The 18,298-nt window shown below is 43.1% G+C and overlaps 1 protein-coding gene across 7 annotated transcripts in view; it reads left to right on the top strand.

Moving 5' to 3' along the window:
• GBF1 (golgi brefeldin A resistant guanine nucleotide exchange factor 1) overlaps nucleotides 1-18,298 on the top strand; it is a 148,403-nt gene that overhangs the window by 5,258 nt on the left and 124,847 nt on the right. For all 7 annotated transcript variants that reach the window (XM_017851715.1, XM_017851713.1, XM_017851714.1 and 4 more), the window contains exons 2-3: nucleotides 9,349-9,454; nucleotides 10,495-10,561. In XM_017851715.1, coding sequence (XP_017707204.1) covers nucleotides 9,359-9,454; nucleotides 10,495-10,561 — 163 coding nt within the window. In that variant the 5' untranslated portion in view covers nucleotides 9,349-9,358. The remainder of the gene's footprint in view (nucleotides 1-9,348; nucleotides 9,455-10,494; nucleotides 10,562-18,298) is intronic.

Here is an 18,298-nt window from a genome sequence, read left to right as displayed (position 1 = left end):
AATTAGCTAGGTGTGGTGGTGGGCGCCTGTAATCCCAGCTACTCGGGAGGCTGAGGCAGGAGAATCACTTGAACCCTGGAGGTGGAGATTGCAATGAGCCAAGATCACGCCACTGCACTCCAGTCTGGATGACAAGAGCAAAACTCCGTCTCAAAACAAACAAACAAAAACCAAACCAAACAAAAAAACCATAAAAGCAATTAAAAAAAAAAAACTTAAACACTAATGTACTAAAAACAGCTATTTAGAGCCAAAGAAAATAAGACATATATGAAGAATTGACAGTTACATTAAAAATTATATATTTCACAAAAATATGAATGTGCGAATAACACTTGAGGAGATGTCAGGAAGATAGATGTGAAGAAAGAAGCATTATGATTTAGCTGGTAGGTAAATGTGGGTTCTTTTTACCTGTATGGAAGGTTTGTAACTTCTGGTAGAGAAGCAAATACAGAACACCAAAAAAAGGTTTGCCAGTGTGGCTCAGAGTCATTGTCTTCTACGAAGTCATTTTTATCGTGAGGTGGATGTGTGCTGTACCACTCTTTTTTTTTTTTTTTTTTGAGACGGAGTCTCGCTCTGTCACCCAGGCTGGAGTGCTGTGGCCGGATCTCAGCTCACTGCAAGCTCCGCCTCCCGGGTTCACGCCATTCTCCTGTCTCAGCCTCCCAAGTAGCTGGGACTACAGGCACCCGCCACCTCGCCCGGCTAGTTTTTTGTAGTTTTTAGTAGAGACGGGGTTTCACCGTGTTAGCCAAGATGGTCTCAATCTCCTGACCTCGTGATCCGCCAGTCTTGATGTTAGTTAATTCATTTGTTCATCCAGTATTTATTTACCATTTTTCTTACTATGTGTCAGGCTTTGGAGATAAAATAAATAAATCATGGTCTTTCCCCCTGAGATAGAGCCTGATAGTCCCATGGTGGAGGTATACTAAATAAATAATTATAAATTGGTATGAGATGTGTTTATTTTTATTTTCATTTATTTATTTGAGGCAGCGTCTCTGTCACCCAGGCTGGAGTGCAGTGGCACGGTCATAGCTCAGGGCAACCTGGAACTCCTCGGCTCAAGTGATCCTCCTGCCTTAGTCTCCCAAGTAGCTGCGACAACAGGTGTGCGCCGCCGCACCTGGCCAGTTTTTCTTTATGTTTTGTAGAGGCAGAGTCTCGCCATGTTGCCTAGGCTGGTCTTGAACTTCTAGGCTCAACTGATGCTCCTGCCTTGGCCTCCCAAAGTGCTGGGATCACAGACATCAGCCACTGTGCCTGGCCAAGATATGTTTAAATAGAGATAGGTACAAAGTACTGTGGGTGGCCGGGTGTGGTGGCTCATGCCTGTAATCCCAGCACTTTGAGAGGCTGAGGCAGGCAGATCACTTGAGATCAGGAGTTTGAGACCAGCCTGGCCAACATGGCCCAACTCTACTGAAAATACTAAAAAAGTGGAAAAATGGGCTGGGCACAGTGGCTCACGCCTGTAATCCCAGCACTTTGGGAGGCCGAGACAGGCAGATCACCTGAGGCTGGGAGTTTGAGACCAGCCTGACTAACATGGAGAAACCTCGTCTCTACTAAAAATACAAAATCGGCCGGGCATGGTGGTGCATGAATGTAATCCCAGCTACTCAGGAGGTTGAGGTAGGAGAATTGCTTGAACCTGGAAGGCAGAGGTTACAGTGAGCTGAGACTGTGCCATTGGACTCCAGCCTGGGCAACAAGGGGGAAACGCTGTCTCAAAAAAAAAAAAAAAAAAAAAAAAGTGGAAAATAAATAAATAAGTGGTTATAAGCTTGTTCTTAGAACCACTGTGATGTTCTGACTCCCTTGTTGACTTTTGGATGGAATGAGTAAGAGTTTATCAGGTGGACAAGAGTGAGAAAAAACATTCAGAATAGAAAGGGAACTTCATATTGAAGCAAAGGCAAAGAGGCAGCAAAGACCATGACTTTAAAAAGTAGGAATGACGGGGCACGGTGGCTCACACCTATAATCCCAGCATTTTGGGAGTCTGAGGCAGGCAGATTGCTTTGAGCTCTGGAGTTTGAGACCAGCCTGGGCAACATGGCAAAATGTTGTCTCTACAAAAAATACAAAAAAATTAGCCAGGCTTGGTAGCTTGTGCCTGTATTTCTAGCTACTTGGGAGGCTGAGGTGGGAGGATCACTTGAGCCTGGGAAGCAGATGTTGCAGTGAGCCAAAATTGTACCACTGCACTCCAGCCTGGGCGACAGAATGAGACCCTGTCTCAAAAAAAAACAAAACAAAACAAAACAAACAAAAAAAAGAACTTTTTAGGGTCTTTTATTTTATTTTATTATTTTTTAAGCCGGTATCTTGCTGTGCTGCCCAGGCTGTAGTGGTGCAATCTTGGCTTACTGCAACCTCCACTTCCTGGATTCAAGCAATCCTCCTGCCTCAGCCTCCTGAATAGCTGGGGTTACAGGCCCCTGCCATCATGCCCTGCTAATTTTTGTATTTTTAGTAGAGTAGGGATTTCACCGTGCTGTCCAGGCTGGTCTCAAACTCCTGACCTCAGTTGATCTGCCCGCCTTAGCCTCCCAAAGTGCTGGGATTACAGGCATGAGCCACTGCCCCCAGCCGAGGGTCTATTTTATACAAAGAATAAATATGTGTAGCATATATGGGGCACCAATGGCTGCCACCCAGCTTGAAAAACAACATTACCAAAACTGAGGCTGCATGTATGCCCTTCCCTGTTAGTTCCCCGAAACTCCCTGCCCCTTGCCACTATTCTCAGTTTTTTTTGTGAGCTTCTCTGGGGTATAGTCCTAGAAGTGGAATTGCTGAAATACGGGGTATGAAGTGCTTTAGCTTTGTAAGATAATGCCAAATTGTTATACAAATTCATATTAATTTAGATACATAACAGCCATTTGGTCTGCATTTTTTTACCAACTTAAAAATATTTTTTTTTTTTTTTTTTGAGACAGGGTCTTACTCTGTTGCCCAGGCTGGAGTACAGTGGTGTGATCATGGCTCACCGCAGCCTTGACGTCCTAGGCTCAAGTGATCCTCCCACTTCAGCCTGGCAAGTAGCTGGGACTGCAGGCACGTGCCACCATGCCCTACTAATTTTTAAATTTTTTGTAGAGATGGAGTTTTGCCATGTTGCCCAGGCTGTTCTCAAACTCCTGGGCTCAAGTGATTCTCCTGCATCGGTCTCCTGAAATGCTGGATTACAGGCGTGAGCATCTGGCCTTTTAAGTATTATCAGATTTAAAGTGTTTTGCTATTTCAGGAATATAAAGTGGTATATCATTATAATCTTATTTTGTAATTTTCCTGATTATTAATGAAGCTAATAATCTTTTCATGTATTTATTTGCTATTTATGTTTCCTATTCTATGAAACGCCTATGCATGTCTGTTACCAATTTTGGGGAGGGGTTATATGTCTCATTCTTATAGTTTTGCAGCAGTTATTGTATGCTCTGTTTATTATTCCTTTATTAGTTATATGTGCTACAAATATTTTCTTCCGGTTTGTGCCTTATCTTTTCCCTCTTTTTTATGGTATCTTTTGAACAGACATTTTTAATTTTAACATGGTTGAATCCACCGATTTTTTAAAGAGGTTTTACTTTTTGTTTCCTGTTTAGGTACTTCTCCCTTATGCTGAGTTTATTAAAATACTGTCCTGTAGCCAGGTACTGTGGCACACACCTGTTGTCTCAGCTATCCAGGAGGCTGACGTGGAAGGATTGCTTGAGCCTAGGAGTTTGAGTCCAGGTTCGGCAACATAGCAAGACCCTATCTCTAAAAAAAAAAATCGAAAAGAAAATATTCTCATATATAAGCTTCTAAGAGATTTCAGGTTTTGGTTTTCGTATTTAAATAACCTGAGATATATTTTTGGTATTCCATTAAATAAGAATCCAACTTATTGTTTCTGTTTCTCCTGCTTTTGTTTGGATATAGACAGAGTTGCCAAGTGATACAGTGACTCCTCTTTGGATCCTGTTGAGGTAACTGGGATGCCACAGAGCACTAGGGGAATGTTCTAGACCCAGCTTTAAATGGACAGTGCTTTCGGCCGGACGCGGTGGCTCAAGCCTGTAATCCTAGCACTTTGGGAGGCCGAGACGAGCGGATCACGAGGTCAGGAGATCGAGACCATCCTGGCGAACACGGTGAAGCCTTGTCTCTACTAAAAAATACAAAAAACTAGCCGGGCGAGGTGGCGGGCGCCTGTAGTCCCAGCTATTCGGGAGGCTGAGGCAGGAGAATGGCGTAAACCCAGGAGGCGGAGCTTGCAGTGAGCTGAGATCCGGCCACTGCACTCCAGCCTGGGTGACAGAGTGAGACCCCGTCTCAAAAAAAAAAAAAAAAAAAAAAAAAAAAAAAAAATAAATGGACAGTGCTTTCAAGGGTACATGTTACTCAGAGTCTCTGGACCAGTGGCTTATCTGGCTAAGGGTATTAGTTGGTATTTATTTAGTTGTTCCCTCTCTTATTTATTTTTTTCTATTAATTTTTCATTTGTGTGAGTACATAATGGATGTATTTCTCTTGTTATCTCTGACACAAGATAAATCTTAAGTTTGTTTCTACTATACTTTTATGAGGTTTCTGCAGGCCTTTATGACCTTGTGACAAGAGATTTCTCGGCCATTGGCTACCAGACAGCAAGTGGTTCATCAATTTCCCATCTGAAGCTGAAGGGCACAACTGTTTGGAGATTCCCTGAGTGAGGAGACATACGCTCAGAGACCTAGAAGGAGATTAGGCAGCTCAGCATAATACTTGAAAATAATTCCTCTTCATTCCCTAGATGTTTCTTTTTTTTATGAGACAGAGTCTCACTCTGTTGCCCAGGCTGGAATGCAGTGGTGTGATCTTGGCTCACTACAACCTCTGCCTCCTGGGTTCAAGTGATTCTCCTGCCTCAGCCTCCCAAGCAGCTGGGATTACAGGTGCGTGTCACCACACCTGGCTAATTTTTGTATTTTTAGTTGAGGCAGGGTTTTACCATGTTGGCCAGGCTGGTCTTGAACTCCCAACCTCAGGTGATCTGCCCACCTCAGCCTCCCAAAGTGCTGGGATTATAGGCGTGAGCCACTGCGCCCAGCCCTGGATGTTTCTTTTTTACAATGATTTTTTGCTTAGACCTTTGCTATCTTAGAAAGTGGTTAGTTCTTTCCTAAAGAGCTTATTCATTTTTAGTAAATTCGTTGATTAAAATGTAAAAGTAGTTAATAGGTAATATATGTTTGTGACACAGAATTCAAAAGGTAAAAAAGAATATACAGAGAAAAGTTAGTCTTCCTTTCACTCCTCCACCACTCAGTTCCCTAGTCATCTGGTTTCTTTCTCTGGAGGCAGCAACCTCTTAGCAGTTTCCTACAAGTCCTTCCAGAGACCTAGAGCATATTCATCTTGCCTACATAATTTAAGGAAGGGAAAATACCAGGAGAGATTTAATATTTTCTCTTTTGATTCTTCAAATCATTTTTGAATTTGTCTTTCCTTTATTTCTAAGTTCTCCTCCTCCTCCTCCTCCTCATAAGAGAGGATGGTTGTACATTCATATCATTGAACCTTCTCAGAAGAGAACATTGTTGTATTCCTAGAGCATGTGGAAAGCAGATAGTCTTCTGAGACTAACCTAGTTCTTTAAATTGTCATTAATATAAATCTTGTGTTGGATTACCTTGTGGACTGGGGACGTGTTGTGGGCATGGACACATTATTATTATTATTATTTTATTTTATTTATTTATTTTTTTGAGACGGAGTCTCACTCTGTCGCCCAGGCTGGAGTGCAGTGGCACAATCTCGGCTCACCGCAAACTCTGCCTCCCTGGTTCATGCCATTCTCCTGCCTCAGCCTCCCAAGTAGCTGGGACTACAGGCGCCCGCCACCATGCCCGGTTAATTTTTTTGTATTTTTAGTAGAGATGGGGTTTCACTGTGTTAGTTAGGATGGTCTCGATCTTCTGACCTCATGATCCGCCCACCTCAGCCTCACAAAGTGCTGGGATTACAGGCGTGAGCCACCGCGTCCAGCCTATTATTATTTTTTTAAGACAGAGTCTCGCTCTGTTGCCCAGGCTGGAGTGCAATGGCACAAACGCAGCTCACTGCAGCCTCGATCTACCGGACTCAAGCAATCCTCCCACCTCAGCCGCCCTACCAGCTGGGACTACTGGTGTGTACCACCACACCTGGCTAATTTTTGTATTTTTTGTAGAGACAGGGTTCACCATGTTGCCGAGGCTGGTCCCGAACTCTTGGACTCAAACAATCTGCCCACCTCAGCCTTCCAAAGTGTTGGGGTTTAAAAGTGTGAGCTACTGCGCCTGACCCCTGGACAAAATTTGTACCAGTTTCTTTTTTCTTTATCATGGTGGTTTTCATGCTTTTCACTTTCTGGGGGGCCTCATGTTATGCAAAATATGCAGATCGAGCTACTTGCTGGGTACATTTCTTTCCTATATCTCTGGCTGTGTCTCAGTTTTCGTATCTATTCCACTAAACTGTGTAAATGCCTCAAGGGCAGAAATTGTATACCTCTTATCATTGTTAATGTTTAATTATATTGATAGTATGGTAATACTTTCTCTTTGTGAAAAAAGAGAAAGTATTTTTTTTCTCTTTTTGAGATGGAGTCTGGCTCCATTGCCCCGGCTGGAGTACAGTGGTGTAATCTCGGCTCACTTTAATCTCTGCCTCCCAGGTTCAAGCAATTCTTCTGCCTCGGCCACCCGAGTAAACTGGGATTACAGGCGCTCTCCACCATGCCTGGCCAGTTTTTGTATTTTAAGTGGAGATAGGTTTCACTGTGTTGACCATGCTGGTCTGGAGCTCAGGTGATCTACCCGCCTTGGCACTCCTGAAGTGCTGGGATTACAGGCGTGAGCCACAGTGCCTGACCTTTTTGTAAAAAATTGAAACATTACAGATCCATCCTGGGCAACAAAGTGAGACCCCATCTCTACAAAAAATACAAAAATTAGTTGGGTGTGGTGGTGTGCGCCTGAAGTCCCTGCTACTCAGGAGGCTAAGGCAGGAGGATTGCTTGAACCCAAGAGTTCAGGTCTGCGGTGAGGCATGACAGTGCCACAGGACTCCAACCTGGGTGACAGAGTGAGACCCTGTCTCAAAAAAACCCCAAAAGACAAAAACATTACAGGTAGGGCTCAAGTATCCTCTGATTGCACCCTGATTTCATAGCACCTTCTTTAGGGATAATTATGGTTATAAGTTCGGGTATATTAGCACAGACCTTTTATTTTATATTTACATATCATATTAATGCTTTCTTGCTGTAAGTTAATATGAGTTTTCAGAACTTTTCAAAGGTCTTGTGACTGTCACTGTCCAGTTTTCTGGAACTGACTGGGCCAGTTGGATGCAGTCACTTATTTATATTTTATGTTTATATTTATATTTATATATTTTTAGAGATAGTGTCTTGCTCTGTGACCCAGGCTGGAGTGCAGTTGCGGGATCATAGCTCTCTGCAGCCTCGAACTCCTGAGCTCAAGTGATCATCCCGCCTCAGCCTCCCCAGTAACTAGGACTACAGGTGTATGCCACTATGCCTAGATAATTTTTTAGTTTTGTTTTTTTGGTAGAGACTGGGTCTCACTGTTTGCCCAGGCTGGTCTCAACTCTTGGGCTCAACTGATTCTCCTGCCTTGGATTCCCGAAGTGCTGAGATTGCATGTGTGAGCCACTTCACCTGGCCTGGATGCAGCCTTTAGGGTGACATTGCAATTGTGGTTCTAAACCAACGCTATGCTTCCAACAACCTTTACTCTATTCTTTAACTTGAATCTTCACTGTTACTTTATTGAGTAGATAAAAAAGAACAAAGGGAAGGCTATGTATTTAGGAGAGAGCGAGAGAGAGTATCTTGTTATGTTGCCCAGGCTGGTCTCAAATTCCTGTACTCAAGCAATCCTCCCGCCTCGTCCTCCCGAAGTGCTAGGATTATAGGCATGGGCTACCACGTTTGGCCAGAAATACTGTTTTTAACAGGCTGACATTATAGTTGTATCTGTGTACTTAAAGGCATCATAGGACTTTGGGAACAATTGACTTTGAAGAATTTGACATGCTTCCTGAGGACTGTTGAGGTGCTTTTGAAAAGTTTTCTGGATTGATTTGCTTTGAGTTGTATCTTGAACTGCCTTGAACTTCTAAAGACCCCCTAGGAGAGCCAGATAGTTGGATTCATAACATAAGATGGACTTCATCTCATTTTAGTATTACAGATTTTTTTTTTTTTTGAAATGGAGTTTCACTCTTGTTGCCCAGGCTGGAGTGCAGTGGTGTGATCTTGGCTCACCACAACCTCTGTCTCCCGGGTTCAAGCAATTCTCCTACCTCAGCCTCCCGAGTAGCTGAGATTACAAGCATGCGTCACCTTGCCTGGCTAATTTTTTGTGTTTTTAGTGGATAGGGGGTTTCTCCATGTTGGTCAGGCTGACCTTGAACTCCCGACCTCAGGTGATCCACCAGCCTCGGCCTCCCAAAGTGCTGGGATTACAGACCTGAGCCACCGCACCTGGCTAACAGATTTTATGAGTATAGAAAATCTTGGTACTGGCTAGGCGCCTGTGCTGGCCCACGTCTGTAATCCAAGCACTTTGGGAGGCCCAGCCGGGCAGATTACCTGAGGTCTGGAGTTCGATACCAGCCTGACCAACACGGAGAAACCCTGTCTCTACTAAAAAAACTACAAAATTAGCTGGATATGGTGGCGCATGCCTGTAATCCCAGCTACTCGGGAGGCTGAAGCAGGAGAATTGCTTGAACCTGGGAGGCAGAGGTTGTGGTAAGCTGAAATTGTGCCATTGCACTCCAGCCTGGGCAATAAGAGTGAAACTCCGCCTCAAAAAAGAACAAAAACATGGGCCGGGCGCGGTGGCTCAAGCCTGTAATCCCAGCACTTTGGGAGGCCGAGACGGGTGGATCACGAGGTCAGGAGATCAAGACCATCCTGGCTAACATGGTGAAACCCCGTCTCTACTAAAAAAAAAAATACAAAAAACTAGCCGGGAGAGGTGGCGGGCGCCTGTAGTCCCAGCTACTTGGGAGGCTGAGGCAGGAGAATGGCGTAAACCGGGGAGGCGGAGCTTGCAGTGTGCTGAGATTCAGCCACTGCACTCCAGCCTGGGCAACAAAGTGAGACTCCATCTCAAAAAAAAAAAAAAAAAAAAAAAAAAAAAAAAAGAAAGAAAATCTTAGTACTGAAAATCTTAGTACTGAAAAGTTAAGTCACAATTCTAACCTTATCAGGTACTGATTTTTAAGCTTTGGTATGCTTTGGGTAACCAAATATTAACCAGACTATTATCTTAACTGTTTTGGTAGGTTTGCCAAGATGGTGGATAAGAATATTTACATCATTCAAGGGGAGATTAACATTGTGGTTGGGGCCATCAAACGAAATGCCCGATGGAGCACCCATACACCACTGGTAAGTAGGAAATGGATAAATAGCCTGGTCACCAAGTTTTTGTAGGGGATCTGTTGGCGTGGTTAAAAGAATAATCAAATTCCTAGTAATGAGAATAGTAGGAATTCAGAGTTGTTCTTGATATCTTGTTTTTTGTATCCCAACTAGCATCAGATATATAGGCTGTCTTTTTTTTTCTCTGGGACCCAAAAGATGACACATTCTTCTTCTAAATATTTTTGTAAACAGCTTAAGCTAGTCCTGTGCTTGGGACCTCTTTAGTATGCCTAAAAGTGTCGGAAAGATTCCTTATTTTCTAATTCTTTAGGACTATAATTAGCTATCAAATTTATTTAAATCAGGGTAGTTACTGATACATAGAACATGACTTAGTGATGGTTCTCCTTCTTGGGGGTTCAGCAAACTTCCATGTATAGAGTAGGCCATATCTTACCAATCAGATGAGTAAGAAACTTACCTGTTATACAGTTGGCTTTCTTTGTTATATGTGTTTGAGGATTTTTTTTGTAGAATTGTATAAAACAATTTTGGCACAGTTGTAAAACAAGTTTAGAAATTGCCATCTTGGGAGTTTATATGAACATAACTGGTAAGTGCATTTGGAAATTTCTCAGATTTTTTCATAAAAATATATTGATTTAGAGGTGAGAATGGCATCAGGAGTATCTTTGAAATGAATATGTATGATGACATAATGGTTGAAATGAATATGTATGATGACATAATGGGTATGAAAAAGGAGAGAAGACAGAATAATACACATAGAAAGGACCTGGCAATCTGTAGTAGCTTGAGTGCTATGGTGATGATATAGATTAGCACTTAAGGATTCGCTATTTTGGATAAGCCCAGAGTATCTCTATGAAGTAAGAGATTAGGGAACAGAAAAATATGAACTATGGCTAATTTTCTTTTCCTCAGAAGGAAAACTTACAGGATTTTCTGATTGGATTCAGAGAAAGAGCCCTTGATCTGTCCTTTATTTTCCTTTTCTTCTTTTGGCCCAATAATGACTTACTTTTAATCTATGTGTCCTACAGGATGAAGAACGGGATCCTCTGCTGCATAGTTTCGGTCATCTAAAAGAGGTTTTAAACAATATAACTGGTAAGTCTCCATATGTATGTGAATTACTAATTTTGGTAAAAAATATGTGTTTGATTTATTGAAAGGATGGACAAACTTTTTCTATAAAGGACTTTATAGTAAATAATATAGGCTTTGTGGGCCATGCACAACTGCACAACTACTTAATTCTGCCTTTGTAGCTCAAAAGCAGCTGTAGATAATACATAAATGAATGAGCAATATATTTTTTCTTTTTTGTTTATTTTATAGAGACAGGGTCTTGCTATGTTGCCCAGGCTGGTTTCAAATGCCTGAGCTCAAGGAATCCTCCTGTCTTGGCCTCTCAAAGTGTTGGGATTCCAGGCTTAAGCCACTGTGCCTGGCCTATATTTTCTTTTTTCTTTTTTTTTTCTGAGGAAGAGCCTCACTCTGTTGCCCAGGCTGGAATGCAGTGTCGTTAACTCAGCTCACTGCAACCTCTGCCTCCTGGGTTTAAGCAAGTCTCCTGTCTCAGCCTCCTAAGTAGCTGGGATTATAGGCGCATGCCACCACACCCACCTAATTTTTGTATTTTTAGTAGAGACGGGGTTTCACCATGTTGGCCAGGCTGGTCTCAAGCTCCTGGCCTCAGGTGATCCACCACCTCGGCCTCTCAAAGTGCTGGGATTACAGGAGTGAGCCACTGCACCTGGCCTATATTTTCTTTAAAAAAAGAATCTGCAAGCCAGATTTGGCCCATGGGTGCAGTTTTCCAATCCCTGGTTTATTGCATTGGTTTCAGTCTTCATGATCTTTCAATCTTCATGTGTTCCAGAATCATTTGTCCCTTTGTTTGCCCCTTATTTTCCTAAGCATGATAACCTTATATAATATATTCATATGTTTAAACTTTTCAAAGCCATTTTCAAATTTATTACCTAATTGAACTTTTATACAACCCCATGAGGGAGGCATGGCAGCTATTGTCCCCTTTTTGTGAAAGAAGTTGAAGCCCAGAGGGGTTTAAAGTGATTTAGCTGAGGTCACACTAATCCTGGGAGGTGGAGTCAAAACTAGAAATCAGGCCTCTGATGCCTGGTTTAGAGCTCTTTGCTCTATATTGCTTCTGTACATTTGACTAGAGGAGAATATACACATTAAATGCCTTATATTTGTGTGTGTGTGTTTATTTTGCATATATACATATACACACACACACACACACACACTGGCAGGGAAGGAGGAAAGTGTCAAAACCAAGGGGATGTAGATACAGGCTGAAAGGGAAAGCTTCAGAGCTGTGTTCCTTTGTTGACCATAAAGGGCTCCTGCAGTGTATAACCCTGGGGTGCTTTTTGCTAGTGACATATGTCAGACTGTAATTGGATAGTGTTTAGGCTTCTGCAAATTAAACAAACAATAAATAAGAAAATTTCTTCTTTTCATTAGAAATATGGGAGAATATCTGGAGAAAAATTTTTTTTACTTTCCTAAACATGGGCTAAAGTTGAGACAGAGTCTCGCTCTGTCACCCAGGCTGGAGTGTGCAGTGGCACAGTCTCGGCTCACTGCAAGCTCTGCCTCCTGGGTTCACACCATTCTCCTGCCTCAGCCTCCCGAGTAGCTGGGACTACAGGTGCCCGCCACCTCGCCTGGCTAATTTTATGTATTTTTAGTAGAGACGGGATTTCACCATGTTAGCCAGGATGATCTCGATCTCCTGACCTTGTGATCCACCCGCCTTAGCCTCCTAAAGTGCTGGGATTACAGGCGTGAGCCACCGTGCCTGGCCTTTTTTTTTTTGTTTTGTTTTGAAATAGTGTGTCTCTCTGTTGCCCAGGCTGGAGTGCAGTGGTGTGATCTCGGCTCACTGCAAGCTCCATCTCCTAGATTCAAGCGAGTTTTATGCTGCAGCCTCCCAAGTATCTGGGATTACAGACATGCACCACCACACCTCTCTGATTTTTGTGTTTTTACTAGAGACGGAGTTTCACCATGTTGGCCAGGCTGGTCTCAGACTCTTGACCTCAGATGATCCACTTGCCTTGGCGTCCTAAAGTGCTGGGATTACAGATGTGAGCCACCGCGCCCAGCCCATATTTTCTTTTTGTGCAGTGGCGCCATCTCGGCTCACTGCAGCTTCTGCCTCTTGGGTTCAAGCAAGTCTTCTGCCTCAGCCTCCTAACTGGGACTATAGGCATGTGCCACCATGCCTGGCTAATTTTTGTATTTTTAGTAGAGATCATGTTTCACCGTGTTGGCCAGTCTGGTCTCGAACTTCTGACCTCAAGTGATCCTCCCACCTTGGCCTCCCAACCATATTTTCTTCAAAGGAGCAAATTTCACTCAATTGAAACAGCTTTGGAAATATTAGCCAAGAAGGATCAAGTATAGAGGAGGCAATTGTTAACTAGTTAGCAGGGCAAATACTGCTACTAGGTGGCATGTTCTTATTTTATGGCCTGTACCGACTGGTACTTGACTGCTTTAGAATGTTGGCTACTTGCACAGATTTTTTTTTTTAATTTTACAGATAAAGCTTACATATCCCAATTAGAAAAGAAATATAATGAATGGAGATTTATAGTTCTTTTGTTTGGTTTTGAATTCAGAGTACTATCTTCTTAAGAGATATTAAGAGGATCAAACAAGTTAATATAATTGGAAACACTTGGTAAATATCTTATACACAGTGAAGGATTGTTGTTATAAGTGGCTGGCAATACCCTAAAATGACTGAGATCACTCTGGAGTAGCCTTGTAGGCCTTTTGGGCACTCTGCAAACCTTGAGGAGCTGAGGTGGTGCTGCTATCCTGACAGAGCCACATTTCCTGCCTGCCATCAAATCCAGATCCCATGCTTATTTTCTTCATGCTAACATGTCCCAAGATTTTACCTCAGAGACCATACCTGCGGCGAGTGATGCAGTCTAGGAATTATAGACTATTTAAGAGCTATTGAAGTTGAGTCTGCCGCCTGATTTTCTTATGTTGTTGGGTTAGAAATCCAGCCAGATTATCTGCTCTTGGAACTAGTAAAACCAGAGTGTGTTCAAGAGCCAGTTCTCTCATTGGTACCAGGAATATCTCTGGGTGTTGCTAAGCTTTCCCCTAGAGTGAGAAGGAAGGTAGTAGTGTTTTCCAAGGCCGACAGCTGTGGCATATATTGAAATGATGCCTGCCAAAGTTGCTACATTGTTCTTGGTTTTTAGCATATTACCTGCCTGAGAAAATGACAGAGTAGACCTAAAATAGAGCATTTCATGATCTTCATATTGCTTCTGACCCCACACACAGTGCTGGCTCCCGGGAACAGGTTTATGGGTCAGCTGTCCCTGTGGTCCTGGACTCTACAACCCATGACTAATTTCTTGTTTCTTTACGGAAACAAACAGATTTTTCTGATTGGCAGTGTCAGGAGGACTGCTTTCCTGGAAGCTTATTAATGGTAGGAGGCTGGGAAAGGGTTTTGAACTTGGAGAGAAAACTGAAGGAAATGTGCTTGTGTTATATGACCAGTTAAGGTGTACCCTTAGATTGGAGGAGGGATGGCAGGAATTCTAGGACTTCTACCTAGTTTCTCATGAACCTGACTTGGACGTGGTTCTTTTTTGCAAAGGCTTTCTGTTTGCATTTTTCTAGGCTTTCTGCTGGCTTGATTGGTAAGACTATCACTGTTGGAAATGGGTGGTTCACTGGACATTGTCAGTAAACCAAAATGATTTTTTTTCTTTTCTTGTAGAAGGAATCTTTAAAGTATAGGCTGGGCGCGGTGGCTCAAGCCTGTAATCCTAGCACTTTGGGGGGCCGAGATGGGTGGATCACGAGGCCAGGAGATCGAGACCATCCTGGCTAACGCGGTGAAACCCCGTCTGTACTAAAAAATACAAAAAACTAGCTGGGCGAGGTGGCGGGCGCCTGTAGTCCCAGCTACTTGGGAGGCTGAGGCAGGAGAATGGCGTAAACTTGGGAGGTGGAGCTTGCAGTGAGCTGAGATCCGGCCACTGCCCTCCAGCCTGGGTGACAGAGTGAGACTCCGTCTCAAAAAAAAAAAAAAGTGTGTAAGCACTACCTACACTACTTTTCCAGGAATATCATCTGATTATTGTGAAGGAAATAAGTCCTTTTCTCCAGTAAGGTTGGCTAAGTCCGTACTAGTTATTCTCACAGATGTATGTTGTTGGACCACATTTACGGTCAGTAGTTGCCCAAACTTCATGATGACTACAAGGTCTATAGCATTTAGAGTAATAAGATATGCTAATAATACCAGATTTGAAAAGAGGATTGCTCTTGGAAGTAAAAGGGTGTCCAAGAGCAAAGTTTGCATACTGTTACTTTGGATAAAGCCTTAGCTTACCACCAGTGAGAGAGACTTGACTGCTCGCCCTCATTTGGTCTTGAAGTCCTCTCAGGACTCCTTTTAGATTATTCTGAAGGAGTTAAAACAGATGTGTGGTTACCAGGGGCTGGGAGGGGTATGGAGAGTGACTGCTAATGGCTACAGGGTTTCTTTTTGGGGTGATGAAAATGTTCTAGAATTAGATAGTAGTGATGGTTGCACAACTTTGTGAATATACAAGAAATCACTGAGTTGTATACTTGAAAAGGGTAATTTTATAGTATGTGAATCATATCTCAGTTTATAAAGGAAGCAAAGGTAGGCTGCAGAAGTTGTGAATTTGCCAGTTTTTTCTCAGGTCTCAGAGCTGTGGAGGGAAGTCTCTGTAGTCACTGCTGTGCTTTGGACCCATTACCCAGCAAAGGCAGCATAAGGCTCTGTTCAGCTTCTGGCCCAGTTTGTCCTTTTATGTCTCTCTCATTAACTCAAGGAAGCACATGGCTTTTATATTTAAATTTATTCAAACTGTAATCTTTGACATTTGAGTTAGCTTTTAGTACAGTTTTGCATTTATAGTAATATATATTATGTATTTTCTCTATCCCCAAAGAATCCGTTTTAATCTTTTCCGGATGCAAATTTCAGGCTGTCTTGTCCTATCTCCCCTCTCTTGCTCTCTTTCCCCTCCCCCCACGGAGTGTGTTTGATCAGGTGTGGCAGGAATATCCACTGTCAAGCTGCGCCCTTTATATTAGTCAATATTATCCTTCTCCCCCCTCCCTGTCTGTCTGCCCCTTTGGGCTTTCCCAGTTGATTTATAATTTTGGAATTCTCATCGGAGTCTGTAATACAGTTTGTTCATTATTTAACCAAAACCTGTTTAATGAGCAGAGAGAGGCAATGTAAATGTTAGGCATGTTGCAGTGATGTACCTTTGTGCTTCTCAAAGCGGGTGGGTAGTTAACTCTGTGCTGCCTGCAGGACTGGGGTGTCCTGGCCTTAGGGGCAGAAGGGCCACTGCCTCTCTCTTACATCTGACCAAGCCCTGCCATTAGATTCCAGAGACACATTTCCTTTTATCCTTCTAGGAATCTTTTCGGGCTCTTGCATGTGGGAGTTATCTCAGTCTCGCAGCTAGACCTTGTGGTAGGATCTGTGGCATGGGATGGGGCATGGAAGGGAAAGTGACATATCAGGATACTTGATATTGCTCTTGGTTTTTAGATCTGACAAGATTAGACAGTTTATAGGAATGCTTCTAGCCCATATGGTCTGTGGTCTTTGATCTCTTTGTTCCCAGACTAGATAAGCCCTTGCAAGCCTTAGTTCCCTCTATCCAGTATAGCTTTATGGGAAGGGCTATAGTCAGTTTTGAATTGTGGTGTTTGGTTGTGGTTATTACCTCCAGATATAGTCCGTCTTTGTCCTTGGTCTTTAAACTTAGATCATTACAAAGAGATTCTTTTCCAGGAGATTTTTGGTTTAAAGCAGGAGAGGAACAGTCTAAAAGTATCACAACCAGGCTAGATGCAGTGACCCACATCTGTAATCTAGCACTTTGGGCGGCCAAGACAGCAGGATTGCTTGAGGCCGGGAGTTCAAGACCAGCCTGGGCAACATACCAAGATTCCCCCCATCTCTACAAAAATAAAAATAAAAAAATTAGTTGGGCATGGTGGCGCACAACTGTAGTTCCAGCTACTTAGGCTGAGGTGGGAGGATCACTTGAGCCCAGGAGTTCAAGGTTACGGTGAGCCATGATTACACCACTGTGCTCCAGCCTGAGTGACAGAGTAAGACCCTATTTCAGTGAGTGAATGAATGAATGAATGAATGAAAGTACTACAACCAAAATCTTCTCTTATGGGATCATCTTTTAATGACTTACTTTAAAGCCTTCAGGGTCAGGGCTTGAGGAGGACTTCTTAGGGTATGCATGTGTCTATGTGCGTATGGGGGTGTGTGGTGAGGAGTTTGCCTTTAGAGATTTAGTCCCAGGTCTTTTTAGCTCTGAGGACCTAATGTCCAGTTTTGGTTATCAGGACTGGGGGTTCTCAGTGTAAGACTAAGGTGGTCTTGAGGCCTAGTATAGGTACCTGTATTAACTGTAACATTGTTCTAGTTTCTTAGACCTTTTCTTTTGGGGATTCCCCAAGATTTGAATTCTTTCAGGACCTAGCTTATTGAGTTGCTTCTAACCGATATTTATTGACTATCTGGTATGTGCCAGGCATTTTTCTTAGGTACTTAGGAAGTGGGTCTATAATGGTAAACAATCAGTCAGACTTCCTGCCCTCATAGCCACTGGTTTGACAGTACTAATGACTCTAGCTGATCATTCCAAAGCTAACGTTTTGTAGCCTCTACTTTATGCTGTCAGGCATGGAATGGATGACCGTGAGTGAGAGCAATCTGCTGCCATCTTTTCTTATTCCTGCTCTTTCCTTAAGAAACAAGCCAAAGAAATAAGCAAAAACAATAGCTTGTAGCTTATTATTTGCTTGTTTGGCTTTCACATGTAAAGCTGTTATGGCCAGAGTTTAGCTATTCTCAAAGACATTGGTGGGTTGCATAGCATAATTCTGGGGGATAGGATATTTTTTTACAGAGCTTACTGGGACAGCAAGTTACGGTGTGCTTGAGTTTTAAGAGGGAGAAGCAGGTGCCAGGAGAAAGTGGATGTGTAAGGAGTTTATTTAAATATAGTTTATCCTGGACAAACACACCTGTAGGGTACTGTCTGTCTCCAGCTTTGTGAATTCAGAGTCTGAGCTAGGACGGTTGAGTCCATCTAACCTCCAGAGGTTTGCAGAGAACATTTAAACAGAGTCTGGAAGCCAACCTGGGAGGAATTATGACTTAACACCTGTCTGGCCTGGGTCTCTTAGCAGTAGCCACTTAGGTAGAAAAGAAACTGTTTGAGAATGCCTGATACCTCAAGTTTAATCTGTTTCATTTGGAAAATGGGGAGGTGTAGAGAAAAGAGATTTTAGCAGTCATTGTCAGGAAAAAGATTGAATAAGAGTATATTATATGGGCCAGGCATGGTGACTCACATCTGTAATCCCAGCACTTTGGGAGGCTGAGGCAGGTGGATGACTTGAGGTCAGGAGTTCAAGACGAGCCTGGCCAACATGGTGAAACCCTGTCTCTACTAAAAATACAAAAATTAGCCAGGTGCAGTGGTGCACGCCGGTAGTCCCAGCTACTCAGGAGGCTGAAGCAGGAGAATTGCTTGAACCCAGGAGGTGGAGATTGCCGTGAGCTGAGATCATGCCATTGCACTCCAGCCTGGGTGGCAGATCAAGACTCCATCTCAACAACAACAACAACAACAACAACAAAAGCGAGTATATTGCCGGGCGCGGTGGCTCAAGCCTGTAATCCCAGCACTTTGGGAGGCCGAGACGGGCGGATCACGAGGTCAGGAGATCGAGACCATCCTGGCTAACACA

The sequence above is a fragment of the Rhinopithecus bieti genome, unplaced genomic scaffold, assembly GCF_001698545.2.
Source record: "Rhinopithecus bieti isolate Rb0 unplaced genomic scaffold, ASM169854v2 scaffold_31787, whole genome shotgun sequence".
NCBI classification, from domain to species: Eukaryota; Metazoa; Chordata; class Mammalia; order Primates; family Cercopithecidae; genus Rhinopithecus; species Rhinopithecus bieti.
The sequence above is the reverse complement of the archived record's forward strand: the minus strand, read 5'-3'. Positions and strand labels throughout refer to the sequence as shown.